At 42.4% G+C, this 18723-nt stretch overlaps 1 protein-coding gene across 1 annotated transcript in view; it reads left to right on the top strand.

Annotated features, from left to right (window-relative positions):
- The window catches only part of LOC126252076 (probable cytochrome P450 4aa1), a 386802-nt gene that overhangs the window by 60098 nt on the left and 307981 nt on the right, over positions 1-18723 (top strand). Inside the window, exon 2 of the mRNA XM_049952928.1 lies at positions 4489-4690. Within this exon, the coding sequence (XP_049808885.1) occupies positions 4489-4690 (202 nt within the window). The remainder of the gene's footprint in view (positions 1-4488; positions 4691-18723) is intronic.

Genomic DNA, 18723 nt, shown 5'->3' on the forward strand with positions numbered 1-18723 from the left:
AAACAGAGAAACCGCAGGGACGGATTCCTGTCTGGAAAAGAAGAAAAAAGGTCCTATAAACACGTGCCCGGAAGTTAAAAATGGTTCAAATGGCTCTGAGCACTATGGGACTTAGCATCTGTGGTCATCAGTCCCCTAGAACTTAGAACCACTTAAACCTAACTAACCTAAGGACATCACACACATCCATGCCCGAGGCAGGATTCGAACCTGCGACCGTAGCAGTCGCGCGGCTCCGGACTGAGCGCCTAGAACCGCTAGACCACCGCGGCCGGCCCCGGAAGTTCATCGTTGTGACGGTAGATGGCGCAGAGAAATGACAGTTCCTCCAACCAAGTGCCGCGCGTTCCTTGTGTGTTTCAGACTGCGTAATGGACGCAGCGTTCAGTATGCAGCAGACTGGTCCAGTAATCATGTGGGGAACAAGCCGAGACGGTGTTTGCGTACGGCCAAGTAGATGGAAACGGTCAAGAGGCAGCACGGCTGTACCAAAACGAGTACCCTCACAAGACACCAACCACATCACACAACACTTCAAGCCCTTTTTTTGGCGTTCGTGTGATCAAGAATCCTTTCAGACAGAGGAACATGCAGGGAGGCGGCGGAATGTGCGTACACCAGATCTGGAGGACCGGGCTCCGTAGCATATTGGGACGAACCTTAGTACGAGCTCCAAGCACGTGGTCCAACAACGTGGTATAAGCCAAAGTACGATTATGTTTATCCTGCATGACAACCGCTACTAACCCGATCATCTATAATACACTACTGGCCATTAAAATTGCTACACAAACAAGAAATGCAGATGATAAACGGGTATTCATTGGAGAAATACATTATACTAGAACTGACATGTGATTACATTTTCAAGCAATTTGGGTGCATAGAGTCTGAGAAATCAGTACCCAGAACAACTACCTCTGGCCGTGATAACGGTCTTGATACGCCTGGGCATTGAGTCAAACAGAGCTTGGATGACGTGTACAGGTACAGCTGCATATACCAGACGCTTTCAGTTGGTTAGAATGTGCTGGCCAAGCAGCAGTCGAACATTTTCTGCATCCAGAAAGGACAGTACAGGACCTGCAACATGCGGTCGTGCATTATCCTGCTGAAATGTAGGGTTTCACAGAGATCGAATGAAGGGTAGAGCCACGGGTCGTAACACATCTGAAATGTAACGTCCACTGTTCAAAGTGCCGTCAATGCGAACAGGAGATGACCGAGACGTGTAACCAATGGCACCCCATACCATCACGCCGGGTGATACACGTTTCCAATGTGCGTTCACCGCGATGTCGCCAAACACGGATGCGACCATCATGATGCCGTAAACAGAACCTGGATTCATCCGAAAAAATGATGTTTAGCCATTCGTGCTCCCAGGTTCGTCGTTGAGTACACCATCGCAGGCGCTCCTGTCTGTGATGCAGCGTCAAGGTTAACCGCAGCCATGGTCTCCGAGCTGATAGTCCATGCTGCTGCAAACGTCGTCGAACTGTTCGTGCAGATGGTTGTTGTCTTGCAAACGTCCCCATCTGTTGACTCAGGGATCGAGACGTGGCTGCACGATCCGTTACAGCCACGCGGATAAGATGCCTGTCATCTCGACTGCTAGTAATACGAGGCCGTTGGGATCCAGCACGGCGTTCCGTATTACCCTCCTGAAACCACCGATTCCATATTCTGCTAACAGTCATTGGATCTCGACCAACGCGAGCAGGAATGTCGCGATACGATAAACCGCAATCGCGACAGGCTACTCTCCGACCTTCATCAAAGTCGGAAACGTGATGGTACGCCTTTTTCCTCCTTATACGAGGCACCACAACAACGTTTCACCAAGCAACGCCGGTCAACTGCTGTTTGTGTATGAGAAATCGGTTGGAAACTTTCCTCATGTCAGCACGTTGTAAGTGTCGCCACCGGCGCCAACCTTGTGTGAATGCTCTGAAAAGCTAATCATTTGCATATCGTAGCATCTTCTTCCTGTCGGTTAAATTTCGCGTCTGTAGCACGTCATCTTGGCGGTGTAGCAATTTTAACGGCCAGTAGTGTACATAAGGAAAACACGACACTTGAAGAGGAACGGTCATTCGTCAGCGCCATCTACTGTAGCAACGACGCATTTCTGGACACGTGTTCATAGGACCTTTTTCCGTCTGTTTCCCGTCGTGATCCGTCCCTACAGTTTGTGGATTTTATTAATGTTCACCCCATATTTAACGTTTATTTGAGTACAAAAACCTTTTATTTCTCACTTTCATAATGTGGTAAGTTTTAGTAATTAGTTAAATAAATCTGTATACCAAATTTTTAGTATAAGTCTTAGCACTCTAGCAATAACATTTAAATTTATATATATGATAAATAGCAATTTTCATTTAAACAAAACTTAAATAAATTTTACAATAATTCACTTTGAAAAGATTTTGTACTACAAAAAGTTGTGTCATGACACGTACAAAGTCTGTGACAAATTCTAACTTTTTATATGTAATGGTTCAACAGAAAATATTCCTTACACACTGAAAAACGAATTTTGCAAGAAATGCTGATAAAAGATTTTATTGGTGTTCATGCCTCAAATACCTTAACTTTGGCCTGAACTACATCTTTGATCTTTTTGATCTTTATGTAGCTCTTTTATTTTAGTCTGTCTTTCTTGGGTGCCCTTTTGCCAATATCCTTCACTGACATTTCGGAACAAGCATTATGCACATCATCAGTCTTCTTCAATAGGTTTTCAGCAACCTGCATCGAATACTCGTCTCATAAAAAACCTGATTCTTGTTCGTGATTCCTTCTGTGTTACCAAGAATGATAAGGTTATTGAAGTTTCGTTCGGTTCTTGTGTTCCACAACGCGTGCATTTACTTAATAAATCGTTATCAATCGCATTGCAAATCGGCTCACAGTGTAGTGTACTGTACAGATGTCTTTTCGGAATGGCAGGAAATAATAAAATAGCTCAAACAAGGAGAGAGGCGTGTAGAAAAAGGAGCGGGGCTCTGCACACTGGTTGAAACAACAGGGCTTTTATATCACTTGCGGAACAAATTAAACTCTGAAATTGGAGGCAGTATTTCTAACGTGCTACAGAACTATCTGGTGGGAAAAAGCCTTTTTTGATAGATTTTACATACATTCCCCCTTAAGTCATCTTTATCTTTCTGTCACTATTGTGAAAACTTTGGGACAGAGTGACTACGAGTCGTTTCTTAAAACCAGCAGCGTATTAGAACGTACTGATATCTGCAATTGTATGCTAATGGTTTTCTGAAGGCATTACTAACTCTGAGGTAATAAACTTAAATGTATGTAATCAGATGTTTTGTCGGAGAGCTCATACTCCTGGTGACCTGAATCCAATACGAATTTTAATGTACAGTACATGTCATATTTTCAGCCAAGTTCCTATCTTGTGCCGTCTGCTGTGTACAGCGGGTAGCCTAGATATAAGCAAACGTACCCAGGTTTTTCTCATCCAGGCAGCGTTGGTTTACACAATGCTGTGTGCAATGAAAACGATGAAAAAGATACCTCAAGCAGTAGGCTGATACCTGTCAAAGGTATGTCGTAATATCAGAGATATTTGGTATCTAATAAGTAGTTCCTGTTCTGTCTTTAAGGAACAGGTATAAAACTGTTTAGTGAGTGGGATTTACTGGTGAAGGTTTAGAGTGCTGTAACGTCTTTTTCAATGTACGGCTCTCTCTTACACTTTATCTACTTTACTTGTGCAGAAATTAGTGCAGCATGACTATTTTAAATGAACTGTTTAGCTAAAATTTTACACTTTTTATCTTAATCTTTTAATGATTAACAGGTGTAAAATATCAGCGCGCTGGTAGCCTTGTTTTATCGCAACTCCCAGCTCTTCGAGCAAGCTGACACTCCTCAGTAATTCACACTGTTCGGTCAGTCACATTTGACTTAAATTCGGCTGACAGGTACTTTCAAAATCATTCCAATTTCATTTCTCATAGCCGGATTCCCTTTTTTTAATCTCACTTCAATTCTGCCCTACACAGCAGATGCAATTCACCTACCCCCACCTCGATGCAGCAAGGCGGCAGGACATTTCTGTGTAGTCCAAACGCTATAACGCTCCCCCGACAAACTCCCATCTCCAATCCACGCCGTACCCTAATCTCCTCTTACAAACTAGTATCCCTCCCAAACATTATATCCATATCTGGTCGTTAATCGTCACAAGATCGCCTCAAACTCACACGCACAACAACATTTGCATCATTACATTTTGTGGAAACGCAACAGCACCACGATGACTTCCATCTGTGTTTGCAATACCCTGAATTGCGGTAGATTCTTTTCTGAACGAAGAAATATTGGAAGTCAGAATGTAGAGACGAATAAAAGCATAACAAAATCAAAGAATTCTTGAGAGGTGTCTTTGCTTGGTCATGTCAACAGCGATTCCTTACAACTACTTAACTTACTTGTATTTCTTATGCCGCGTTACAGGTTTTACGTCGGGCCAAAGCTAGTCATTGTGATAACGGAACCCGAGGACGTGCAACGGCTATTAGTGACCAGTAAACCACGTGAACGGGACCCGTACCTCGGCTTCATGTTAAGCACAATCCAAGGCAATGGGCTACTCGTCAACAAAGGCGAAGTGTGGAAACTCCATCGGAAGTTTGTCGAACCTGGCTTTCATAATGAGGTAAGTTGAATGAAGCAAGGGACTCTTGTACTTAAATCTGTTTTCGGAATACAGCTCACATTTGAGTTTCCCGGCGTATTAAAGAAACTGAAATGTTCGGAGGCTTTTGAATACGAAGACAGCAGGTACAATATGGACCTAACGTGAATTATTGACTTCTGTCCGTGTTTAACAATCACCACCGTGCTATTACAAATCTTGCAAAAAAATAAATCGGCACATTTTTTTTCTTTTTTTGCTGAAAGAGTTCTGCAAGTAACAAAATTACCATGCAATTATGAAATTGAAAACAAGCAACATAAGACACAAAAATCGACATTGCGGAATAGCTCGTGAATGACACAAAATCAATAGACACTAAGAAGAAAAAGTTTACCTGAAAAAGAAAATCACTCGCTGTTTAGCGTAATAAAGAGTTTTCCAAAATAAACGCTGCACTTGAAATAAAAGTGTAATCATGTCTCTATATGCAGGGTGGTCCATTGATAGTGACTGGGCCAAATGTCTCACGAAATAAGCGTCAAACGAAAAAACTACAAAGAACGAAACTCGTCTAGCTTGAAGGGGGAAACCAGATGGCGCTATGGTTGGCCCGCTAGATGGCGCTGACATACGTCAAAAGGATATCAACTGCGTTTTTTTTAAATAGGAACCCCCATTTTTATTACATATTAGTATAGTACGTAAAGAAATATGAATTGGACCACTTTTTTCGCTTTGTGAGATGGCGCTGTAATAGTCACAAACGTATAAGTACGTGGTATCACGTAACATTCCGCCAGTGCGGACGATATTTGCTTCGTGATACATTACCCGTGTTAAAATGGGCCGTTTACCAATTGCGGAAAAGATCGATATCGTGTTGATGTGTGGCTATTGTGATCAAAATGCCTAGCGGGCGTGTGCTATGTATGCTGATCGGTATCCTGGACGACATTATCCAAGTGTCCGGACCGTTCGCCGGATAGTTACGTTATTGAAGGAAACAGGAAGTGTTCAGCCACATGTGGAACGTCAACCACGACCTGCAACAAATGATGATGCCCAAGTAGGTGTTTTAGCTGCTGTCGCGGCTAATACGCACATCAGTAGAAGACAAATTGTGCGAGAATCGGGAATCTTGAAAACGTCGGTGTTGAGAATGCTACATCAACATCGATTGCACCCGTACCATTTTCTATGAACCAGGAATTGCATGGCGACGACTTTGAATGTCGTGTAGAGTTCTGCCACTGGGCACAAGAGAAATTACGGGACGATGACAGATTTTTTGCACGCGTTCTATTTAGCGGCGAAGCCTCATTCACTAACAGCAGTAACGTAAACCGGCATAATATGCACTATTGGGCAACGGAAAATCCACGATGGCTGCGACAAGTGGAACGTCAACGACCTTGGCGGGTTAATGTATGGTGCGGCATTATGAGAGGAAGGATAGCTGGCCCCCATTTTATCGATGACAATCTAAATGGTGCAATGTATGCTGATTTCCAAGGTAATGTTCTACCGATATTGCTACAAGATGTTTCACTGCATGACGGAATGGCGATGTACTTCCAACATGATGGATGTCCGGCACATAGGTCGCGTGCGGTTGAAGCGGTATGAGTAGCATATTTCATGACAGGTGGATTGGTCGTCGGAGCACCATACTATGGCCCGCACGTTCACCGGCTCTGACGTCCCCGGATTTCCTTCTGTGGGGAAAGTTGAAGGATATTTGCTATCGTGATCCACCGACAACGCCTGACAACATGCGTCAGCGCATTGTCAATGCATGTGCGAACATTACGGAAGGCGAACTACTCGCTGTTGAGATGAATGTCATTACACGTATTGCCAAATGCATTGAGGTGGACGGACATCATTTTGAGCATTTATTGCTTTAATGTGGTATTTACAGGTAATCACACTGTAACAGCATGCGTTCTCAGAAATGATAAATTCACAAAGGTATCACATGTATCACATTGGAACAACCGAAATAAAATTTTCAAACGTACCTACGTTCTGTTCAAAACTGGTTCAAATGGCTCTGAGCACTTTGGGACTTAACGTCTGAGGTTATCAGTCCCCTAGAACTTAAAACTACTTAAACCTAACTAACCTAAGGACATCACACACATCCATGCCCGAGGCAGGATTCGAACCTGCGATCGTATCGGTCGCGCGGTTCCAGACTGTAGCACCTAGAGCCGCTCGGCCACTCCGGCCGACCCCTGAGCCTTGATCGGCCGGCCACCCAGCCTCAACACTCGGCCGTTAGACAATTTTGACAATGCAGCCACCCCACCATTCCTGGGTTTGGCTATAAGTTGGCGTCAGAAATGGCGGCGACGTCTTCATTGCGCAGCAGAAGGTGTATCGTCCATGCAGCAGGACGTCTGCACAACAAGCTGCAGTGTCAACACGGTGGGGTGTGTGGAAAAACGTTGTTGTATAAGACAGGCACAGGATGTAGGAGAAAATGTTACCATAAGTTGAGTGTTACTTTTCTTTATGCCAGAGGTGGTGGGTGATGCGTCTGAGTTTCTGGGAAACAGCAAGGAGCAGTAATTGGAGCCTTGTGGATGTTCGTAGTGTGACCCGCTCGGACATTCTGTGCCATATGCTGAGTCCGTGTCTGTATCACGTGCCACCATTTTTGTCGTGTTGCGAGGCATCGCAGGGAGTCTAGACAGATGATGATTGGGTGGAAAATATAATTTGTTATTCGCTTTTCAGCTTGATGCTACTGATGCAAGATTGTTCCTGCGTGTTTCTCTTACTTCTGGAAAGTTCGAGTGGGTAAATTTTGGGCTGCTTAGAATCTGTCAGTGGGTCGTTTCATGATTACATTTAGTGGGTATGGGGCAGGGGGTGGAATTGCTGGCCTATACACGTAAGACTGCCATATAAATATCACTTTTATTGGACCACATGCCACCACTCTCAGTGATGCACACATTAACATTCATTAAGTTACAAGGACATGATGTGCAATCCCTCGAATCTGAATGTTCCTTAATTCAGTGATATGCACAGGATGGGGCGGAATGTTACGTTGCTCCTGCGATTGCAGTTCTCATACGACCCGCTCATATACTTCCCACACTCGGACTCAGTAAGAACTATTGTTTTAACGTAATCCATTCAAAACGAATTTCGGAGTCCCTCTCTGATTTTGGCGGGAACAACATAGCAACCTAGGACGCGATCTTATAGTGGGAGGTCGAGTGGTGCGCAAGAAGACGTAAACATGCACAGTTGATACACAAAAATGAAACACAACCTCTTCAATTCGTCACACGTATGCTAGCAAAAACTACACTGAAATTCTACAGGAACTATCATATGCAATGACGAACCAATCACAACATTTCATTTACATCTGGGGTAATTGCAGGTATATTTATTCACCACCTTTAATCACTCTTGGATAATATCGAATCTTCACACGAAATACACCCAATTCCTACTCTGTATTTCCACAAAAACTATCGTAAGCTCATCGATTGTGCTGCCAATTCCACGAAGGATCTTGGAAATCAAAGGCTCATTTGGAGCATTTGTGATCGTTCTTCGATTTTATATAATAATTTCACTCGCAAAACCTAGCTGAATTTAATTCAGTAATGCTGGTGGCCGCTTCTCCGAACAGTACTGCACACGTGGCAGCGTGGAGACAAAGACCAACACAGACTACATAAATCAAGTCAACTAACTTACCACGTAAAATCAGTTAAATATTTCACATTATTCACGGGCCCAGTTCCTAAAGTGAAAGTACGACAAGGAAATGATTACTCTTTGTCACACGGTTATGAGCACATGGTTGAAGCCTGCACAAAGGGAGAATCCCATGCTACCAATAAAAATCTTACAAATTCTGGAATTTAGTAAAATGAAATAATTAAACGCCCGCTGACTGAGAAATCAACTAAAAACATTGTGAATGCTGAAAGCACCACAGGATTAACAACTTAAAACTAGAATAGAAAGCTCTCCACGCTCGCGTTAGATTCCTGAATTCTATCCAATGTATTCAGAAAATAATTTAAAAAGTGGTCCTAACGTAAGCCTAACTATGTTGATGCTTGAAAACAACGAATTAGTGACCTAATCTATGACATAACTCATCCTTTTGTAAAATTAGCGAACTGCTTGGCAGAGGAGAGCGCAGGACTCTCAGCCAGCCTGAACCCGCAGGACGAAAAATGGCGGAGCACCCCTAACGGTCACTCCGATCACTTCTGAATGGGAAGGGAGGACTTGATGCCAACCCCTGTTACTTTAACACTAATGGTCCATCTTTACCAGTTCACCTACGAGAGTTAGGTTGGCACCAAACCAAACAAAACATGCACCTATGCATTACAATTCTCCCGCTCATAGAATCACGCCCAAAACAAACATTCATTCTGACATTTAAGGGCTACATAACAGGAATGGGAAGAGGAAGGGCATTAAATCATTATCAAATAAACACAGTGGCTTCCACTTCTGCATCAGAACTTCTCGGTACCAGAGCAAATAGTTACAAAGACCAGTCTGTCATTAACAATACATGAGTTCTGTAACCTTGAGATAACGTAATTGAACGGAACAACCAGTTCCGTCTCACTACTTGCGTATTTATATTGCGTGTGAATGAGGAATGAAGATAATACGATCTTGTGGAACAAGCTTTCAGCAGAGGATGAGGAAATAGCGCTGCTCTGGACACCGAACATTTTAATAGATCCAGCTGTCACTAGCCTAGTCAGTCCCTTTTCTGGAAGGTCATCTGAGGATGTGATGTCGTTCATGGTGTAGCTGACAACGTCGGCGAATTTTGGTGGTTGGTTTGATACCCAGTTGTTGCAGGTAGCAAAATTACGCCTATCAGGAGGGACGAAAGCCCTTGTGTGATGCACGGTACGCTGGGGGTGGTAGAGGCGTATAAACAGTTAAAACGGTAGATTCTGCAGAGATACATGAAGCAGAACAGTGTGATGTGCATTCGGAAACAGCTGAATGCTATTACGAGGGCAGTTCAATAAGTAATGCAACACATTTTTTTTCTCGGCCAATTTTGGTTGAAAAAACCGGAAATTTCTTGTGGAATATTTTCAAACATTCCCGCTTCGTCTCGTATAGTTTCATTGACTTCCGACAGGTGGCAGCGCTGTACGGAGCTGTTAAAATGGCGTCTGTAACGGATGTGCGTTGCAAACAACGGGCAGTGATCGAGTTTCTTTTGGCGGAAAACCAGGGCATCTCAGATATTCATAGGCGCTTGCAGAATGTCTACGGTGATCTGGCAGTGGACAAAAGCACGGTGAGTCGTTGGGCAAAGCGTGTGTCATCATCGCCGCAAGGTCAAGCAAGACTGTCTGATCTCCCGCGTGCGGGCCGGCCGTGCACAGCTATGACTCCTGCAATGGCGGAGCGTGCGAACACACTCGTTCGAGATGATCGACGGATCACCATCAAACAACTCAGTGCTCAACTTGACATCTCTGTTGGTAGTGCTGTCACAATTGTTCACCAGTTGGGATATTCAAAGGTTTGTTCCCGCTGGGTCCCTCGTTGTCTAACCGAACACCATAAAGAGCAAAGGAGAACCATCTGTGCGGAATTGCTTGCTCGTCATGTGGCTGAGGGTGACAGTTTCTTGTCAAAGATTGTTACAGGCGATGAAACATGGGTTCATCACTTCGAACCTGAAACAAAACGGCAATCAATGGAGTGGCGCCACACCCACTCCCCTACCAAGAAAAAGTTTAAAGCCATACTCTCAGCCGGTAAAGTCATGGTTACAGTCTTCTGGGACGCTGAAGGGGTTATTCTGTTCGATGTCCTTCCCCATGGTCAAACGATCAACTCTGAAGTGTATTGTGCTACTCTTCAGAAATTGAAGAAACGACTTCAGCGTGTTCGTAGGCACAAAAATCAGAACGAACTTCTCCTTCTTCATGACAACGCAAGGCGTCACACAAGTCTTCGCACCCGAGAGGACCTCACAAAACTTCAGTGGACTGTTCTTCCTCATGCACCCTACAGCCCCGATCTCGCACCGTCGGATTTCCATATGTTTGGCCCAATGAAGGACGCAATCCGTGGGAGGCACTACGCGGATGATGAAGAAGTTATTGATGCAGTACGACGTTGGCTCCGACATCGACCAGTGGAATGGTACCGTGCAGGCATACAGGCCCTCATTTCAAGGTGGCGTAAGGCCGTAGCATTGAATGGAGATTACGTTGAAAAATAGTGTTGTGTAGCTAAAAGATTGGGGAATAACCTAGTGTATTTCAATGCTGAATAAAACAACCCCTGTTTCAGAAAAAAAATGTGTTGCATTACTTATTGAACTGCCCTCGTACAAAGAGCCAAGGGGGAGCCATAGAGAATTTGGCCTATAGAATAAGGACAATGAACGTACGTATGTATGAGCTGAGCTGAAGTTTTGTTGCAGAAGACCGAAAAGTGAACGTTCGATGCTTTCCTAAGAGACTTCTCACAGGATATGTCAGGAAGGGTGCGCTCAGAGGCGCCTAAGGATCTCCATTAGACTGTTAGGTTGACAATGGTATCTGAAGAGATTGATGTGTCAATGATTGTGCGTGATAGGCATGGTATATCCTAGGCAAGAGTCAGATGGCACAGATGGTGGGCGTATGGGGCATGTGTAGTGACAGTAGCACTATGATAATGTCAAGAGAGTGGACAGGAGGAAGGAAGCACCCGTTCTGAAGTCCGCTAAAGGGCGTTCCCACTAAAATTAGATGCAACATGTATATAAACAGAGGCACAATGTGTAATAGTGGATGTCGCACAGGGCATAAAATATATGTTTTTGTGGCACACTGGGGCAAATGTGTCAGCAGCCAGCAGAGATCTAGTGGGCCAGAGACGATGGAACCCAGCAGGCTATAGGTATTGTGGGGTGGTAGATAATGATATGAGGCCACTGGCGTCAGTGGAGATAAATTTTCAAGTGGAGGCAGTTGGGTTTAAGCAGTTAGTGGAAGCAGTGCCTCACTAAAGCGAGGATTACAGCATAATGCTGGGGTTGGACTTCTTGCATCAACACCATGCCAAAAATGACCTTCGTCACCATGTAGAGAGAGAAGACATCGCCGATGTTGATAAGTCGCAAGGTGCGTCTATCATAGTGTGCATTTCTGTTAAGTCACATACAAATATACAAAAGTCTGATTTACATAACTGTGTGCCATGTGGCACCAGGAAGTGGCACTGGTTGAGTGCGGAGCCAGACCGACCAGTCGATATATCCTGTACAATAGAGCCACTGGAAGGGAATTACCTGTTGGATCCACCAATATGGTTGGTTAAAAGGAGTATCGTATATGTACAAAACAAAGATGGGTGGAGGGAAGTACCTGACAATCTTGATAATTTTGCAGACCGAAAATGTGAAGCTGAGGAAGGGCATGTTAATAGCGAATTCGGACTTTCTGAAGGAGCATAATTGGTGCACATAATGTGTACGCCATTGGCAGCCACAGGACGAAGCTAGAACAGTATTATGTAAAAAGGTGGAGCATCTGAAGGGAGGAGAAAGAGTATGAATGGAGGAGTTGGAATTTTTAGGGTTTTTTTTTTTCCTTGGGGTCCTTCGCCAGCGACACCTGTTAAACAGCACCACACTCCTACAGGAAAAGCAAAGCATCAATGGGCTGCAAGCCATGTAGAATTCCTCGTTATTTATAGCCGATTCTCGAGTAGTTTGTCATCCAGCATTTGGCTGATGGAATAATAAAAGAAAGTAATAGTCCATCGATGGGGCAGGAATTGTGGTTGTCCCAAAGAAGTCTACAAACATTTCTAAGAAGTACCGATTCTGTTGTGATTACTTTCATGTTTTTAGTAATTCTGTACGAACGCAAACCCAACATCATGGAGACCATCGACAACCTGGAACAGTGCCGGTGTTTCTCTACTATGGATTTAAGAAGAGAATAAAAAAGGAGCTTCTCTTTTTATTATCATATGGTATCGGTAGAGCTGAGGACGGACCATACATGGTTGTGTGTACTGTTTAGGATCCTGGTAATGGACAGGCATGCACAGTTTAGCTGTTACACCGTTCACCCGTATTCTGTAAAAAGGGAAGCCACAGAGAAATTTGTACAGGTGAAGACTGCAGCTGCGCTACAGATTTCTGAAGAGGGAAACAAATATGCAGTGATGACAGTGTCCTAGAAAGATCATTATACTTCGAGTGATTCAAACTGTTCGAGTGATTCAAACGGTTGCAAATGCATGTGCGGTGCAGCTATTCATAGGCACAACAGGGGGACATGATTTTCCGAGGAATTTTGTGAAGCCTAGACCTTATTTCCAGCAAGCAGGACTGCATTGCATTTACTCTGTGTACGACACCGTGGTAGTGGTAGAGTGTTGCTACCGGCGAGGAAGGTTCACGGGAGCAAGATGATAAGACCTGAGAGGTAGCGGACTGTTGATTAAGGGGACGCTATTCGACGTAACAGGGTGAACCTTCCGTTTACCAACCATTGTATCCGAAGTTACTCACTTGAATGTAGCCGAGCCACTAGTGCACTGGCCAGACTAACCACTAGAGATACTCCCAAAGCAGCAGCTAACCCTCCTGAACCATTCATTTATGAAATTTATTCGCGACTGCGGAATATTTCTGACATTAAATGCCTTGCGTATGAAGATATTACCTACTTGGTCACACATGAAACCATACGAGGTGTGGCTAGAAAAAAAACCGGACTAGTACTGGTGAAACAATAAAACGAATGCAATAAGGCTGAAAGTCGCGTGGCCTGTCACGTGACTCTCGCTCTGCCTACTGCTCGAGTTTCATCTGCCTCCTGCACTCAGTCTGCCCGTGGCCTCTGTTTTAAGTAGTTGACGTTTTGTCTGTGCGTCTGAAAATGTTGAGTGTACAGAAAGAACAGCGTGTTAACATCAAATTTTGTTTCAAACTAGGAAAATCTGCAAGTGAAACGTTTGTAATGTTACAACAAGTGTACGGCGATGATTGTTTATCGCGAACACAAGTGTTTGGGTGGTTTAAACGATTTAAAGATGGCCGCGAAGACACCAGTGATGACACTCGCACTGGCAGACCATTGTCAGCAAAAACTGATGCAAACATTGAAAAAATCGGTAAACTTGTTCGACAAGATCGCCGTTTAACAATCAGAGCAGTGTCTGAGTTAACAGGAGTTGACAAGGAAAGTGTCGAACAAGTTTACCGATTTTTTCAATGTTTGCATCAGTTTTTGCTGACAATGGTCTGCCAGTGCGAGTGTCATCACTGGTGTCTTCGCGGCCATCTTTAAATCGTTTAAACCACCCAAACACTTGTGTTCGCGATAAACAATCATCGCCGTACACTTGTTGTAACATTACAAACGTTTCACTTGCAGATTTTCCTAGTTTGAAACAAAATTTGATGTTAACACGCTGTTCTTTCTGTACACTCAACATTTTCCGACGCACATACAAAACGTCAACTACTTAAAACAGAGGCCACGGGCAGACTGAGTGCAGGAGGCAGATGAAACTCCAGCAGTAGGCGGAGCGAGAGTCACGTGACAGGTCACGCGACTTTCAGCCTTATTGCATTCGTTTTATTGTTTCACCAGTACTAGTCCGGTTTTTTTCTAGCCACACCTCGTATACTGAAGCCAGACCTGACCTATTCCCTCAAGCAGTTGATAGCACCACTCGAGGGGAGAATTACTGCAGAACAGTTGCTGCAGCACGTTAAAAAGTTTCTGGAAGGGCAATGACGAGTAAACGTGACCTTGTGCGCCACAACACCTAGCACCGTAGTGGCACTAACGCTGCTACTCATATCCTTCATGTACTTGAGGTAGGGAATTGCCCAGCAAACCATTCCACAGGTATTACAAATCCTAGTATACTAGATCTTAGAGCATTAAAGTGAGTCAGCGAGGAACACTGAGGTGTAAATGTGAGGAATAAATGTATTTCTTGGTGTTTAAGACGATATGAGACCATGCTATTAATTATTTGCAAGGAAAATTGCCAAGGGCTTCATGAACGAGAGAGTATGAGAAGTATACAAGCATAAATTATGTGTTTCACGTGAACTAATGAACCGTTAAGTGTGTAGTTCTGAACAGCTAAGTAGCGTAAGAATAAATTTAGCACTTGAGATTTATAGCTTAAATGCGGACTCTGAGCTGTGTAAAGTGAGCAGCCGGATATTTGTGCAATATAAATTTGGGTGTAACATATGATATGCTGTGCAGACCAGTCTTAAGCAAGAGCCGAGAGACTGGATACTTTCCAGGGACGGGTCGGTGTAGCGTCGCTACCATTTTAAGGGCAAAATCTGTGAGAGGATATGAAAGAATATTGCATTAGCTGCAGGTAGCTATTGAGCACGGCATGTCATCACTTGAACTAAGACAACAAATATGCTAAATTATTGCAAGAAGGGGTAGGCTCTTTTGGTGTAACTTGTGTAATTTCCCCCCTCCTTCCTACTTCAATCTATTGTCCACATTAAACAGTGTCCAGTCAAAGTAATTAATAAGCAGAGTCTTTTATGAAGATTTGAGAGGATCGAAGATTACAATAAAATTTCAAGTTAACTGAGATTCTCATATTCAGATGGCCCCAGTTCTTCTTGTCTAGGGGTCTGATTCTTGAAGCTGAAAACCTCACATCAGGTCTTCACGGTTGGTTTGAACTGAATAAATTTGAAGATTGTTGTTGCAGCATTTTATACGTAAATATATTTCCTCTAATTTGGTATATCATAGAGTATTTTGATTTTTCTCATTAACACACCCGAATTTACATTGTCAGCACAAAACTGCAAAAATTACGTCCGCTCACATCAGAAGAAAGCTTACAAGTGCCCCACTTTGTGGAAATAACGATATTCCAAAGGGCTTACAATTCTTCTTAATAAATGAATTTCTAGTAGTTGCCGTTTCATTATTAATTTCGGTTATTATTTCATAAATGAATCTAGAAATAAACATATTAAACAGTACAGGATTGCGTAATTAATAATAGAAATTTTAAGTGTGCAAATAATTCGTAATTTCAAATGTTCCTAAAAAAATATTTTAACTGTACATTCAGAACTAATACTTATCGTTATAACATCTAAACTAAAATATTTTATAAACTAAATCCTTTTCATAAATTTTAGCTTCAAATATAACATACTGTGTCTATAAATATATGAAAGTTTTCAGAAAAGCAATTGTGATAATTCTGATCTGTCCAAAATTCTAAAAATAATACTGGTATCGATAACTACTCTTGAGGAAAAGTCATGCTAGAGGAGGATGTCTCGTTACACTTGCCAACAAGACGGTAATGCACGGCACAGACAAGGGGATTTCTCCAGCACTGGGGTTTCAATGACGTTGCCGAGTACACAACCAGAAGCGGCGATTGCCATAATAGGGTCACTGCAATCTGGAATAAATAGTTATCGATTTTGTAGCATAATCAATCACAGCCCAGCAGTCTGCCACGACGAGCGGGCTACGCCAGATGAGGAGGCAATAGGGAATCGCCAGCAGCAGCCACGAGTTCGAATCTCTGTTGCAATACCAGTTTCCTGCACTAAGGCCGCCCATCAAACTTGCTACCACAATGCTGTGGGCTTTACGGACTCACTCCAGCAGTAGCCAGACTCCTGTCCAGGGCCAGCGGGATGCACCGCGGGTTCAGCAGCTGCCTTCCGACAACACAGTCCGTGCATATCCTCATTGCAAACTTCGCCCCCCCCCCCCCCCCCCAACCCAACTGCAGAGTTGGCTATCTCTGCAAGATTGTTGCCCATCGCCTCATTGCATCATTACACGTATTAAAAACTAATTAAATATAAGTTATACAGGTTAATTGACGTTTTTTGCTGCCTTCCGACAACACGGTGGGTGCGTATCCTCACTGCAAACTTCACCCCGTCTGCATGTGGTCAGTCACTTCGGAGTTGGCTATCTCTACAAGAGTGTTACCCATCTCCTCATTGTATCGATACACGTAGTGACAACTAATTAAATAAAAGTTATACAGTTTAATTGCCGTTTTTTGCAACTATATTAAAAATCTTATTAAAACCAGAGGAGTTTCGCTTTGTTTTAAAGCAATTCCAGTGGTCACTGTAACAATCTGGTTTTTTCTCTTACAATTTTGTTTCTTTGGGTAATTAACAGTTCACGTACGTTACTTACTATTATAAACCGTTTTTATTCTTATTGTTACCCACAGTTTTTTTTAATTTTTTTTTTGTTCATTCCATTCTTCATATTCCACGTGTATATGTTGTTGAGTTTTTGCACACAGCACTTTCCCTGCACTTAATAAATCCACATTTCGGTGTTTGAAAGTGCATTTCGGTGTTTGAAAGTGTCACCGTTCTCTCGCCATTTCGCGTGTTTTGTTTTGCTGTTTCTGTATGTGTCCAGTTTTTGTTTGTTTTGATAGTAATGGAAGCATCTGCGATCTCTGTGTAGGTGTTTATATTTTCAGCATACGGAGAGGGAGAGAGAATATATATATATATATATATATATATATATATATATATATATATATATATATATGTGTGTGTGTGTGTGTGTGTGTGTGTGTGAAGGGAGCTAACATGTTCTAGGTGCTGTGTGTGTGTGTTGAGTTACTGCTTTACAATGGTACAGTCGTGTATGATCTAGGGTCGGAATATAGCCTAGTTTGTGACATTGATGAGACTTTTATTACAGTTGTAAAAGATGGCAACTAACCTATCTAACTTGAATATGTGCAATTGCAGAAAAAAGAGGCCGAAAAATAAAGAACACAACATGTGCTAATTGAATTCTTAAAGATCATTTCGTCGCATTAGCGACCTATACCGGTAGTACATACATCTCTTGTGATTCAGATGCCAGTATGATTATCAGTTGTGTGAACGCTAACTACTGTAAATCTGGCGGTAGCTATGCTGTAAGGTGCTACCAATTATCGCCAAAGACTGTAAATAATTAGCTACATGCTCCATTCTATTTCAGATAATAACCTTTAATGACTAAGATGTTTAGTACTTAAATTTTCTGTATATAAAACAAAAAATTAAATGGCATTGTCAATATATGCATGTAATTAACGAAAGAGTAACGGTTGTAAGGAAATGTCCATTATGTAAGTAAGGGCTTTTACTGTTGGACAAAGAACGAGTTACAATGCCTCTTTTTCCCATAGTCATTGTAATTTGTATCTTTTGTGATGTTAAGGAGTGCACACGTTGGTGAGCAGACATGAACTAAGCTTCGGATAAGCTGTATAAAATGATACTTTTTGAATCAAAGATTACATAGCAGCTGGCATGTGTTGGCTCAATTTCTGCAAATATTTAAAAGCCAGGTTTTGTAACGGTGAAATGAACATCGTGACTTATCTAGTGGGTGGTGCCTGGCTATTTATATAAAGGAAATAACAGCTTATGTAGATTACGATATACTACAATTACCTAGCATTTACAACAGTGGAAATTAAACTGTTCACTCAGGTAACTATGTACTTCCAATATTTGGATTACAAGTGTTGTGCAATAGTTGGACATTTTTTCAGGAAGCTGTTAAACAAAGTTAAGTGTGAAGCTGATCTTGCGCAAGTGTGGTGTTTTTCTTTCAATAATTATCTGTTTATTCATTGAAACGGTCTCATATGTCGGCTTACATCAGTATTGAGTATATCCTGACCCTGTATTCCATGTATTTAACCCTTTGTTTCCTGACATAAGAAAAAATTTACTTTTTTAAATTTTCTTTGCAGAATTTATGCTATTGTGGCCTCAAATGACAGTAGGATTTTTTGTAAAATTTTATTTTATTTTTCACAACTTTTTTCTCTCCTGGTACTCAGAAGTACCGTCAGACTCCATGGACAGAATCACAACATGCGCAGAAAAATGCTCCAATTTTTATAACTTGTACTTTATTCCACATAAATATTACATATTTTTACATTAGAAAATTAATTAACAGAAATATGATATTTCTGAATTATTTTTTTAAATTTCGCATAAATTTATTCTA

The sequence above is a fragment of the Schistocerca nitens genome, chromosome 4 (genome assembly GCF_023898315.1).
Source record: "Schistocerca nitens isolate TAMUIC-IGC-003100 chromosome 4, iqSchNite1.1, whole genome shotgun sequence".
Lineage (NCBI taxonomy): Eukaryota > Metazoa > Arthropoda > Insecta > Orthoptera > Acrididae > Schistocerca > Schistocerca nitens.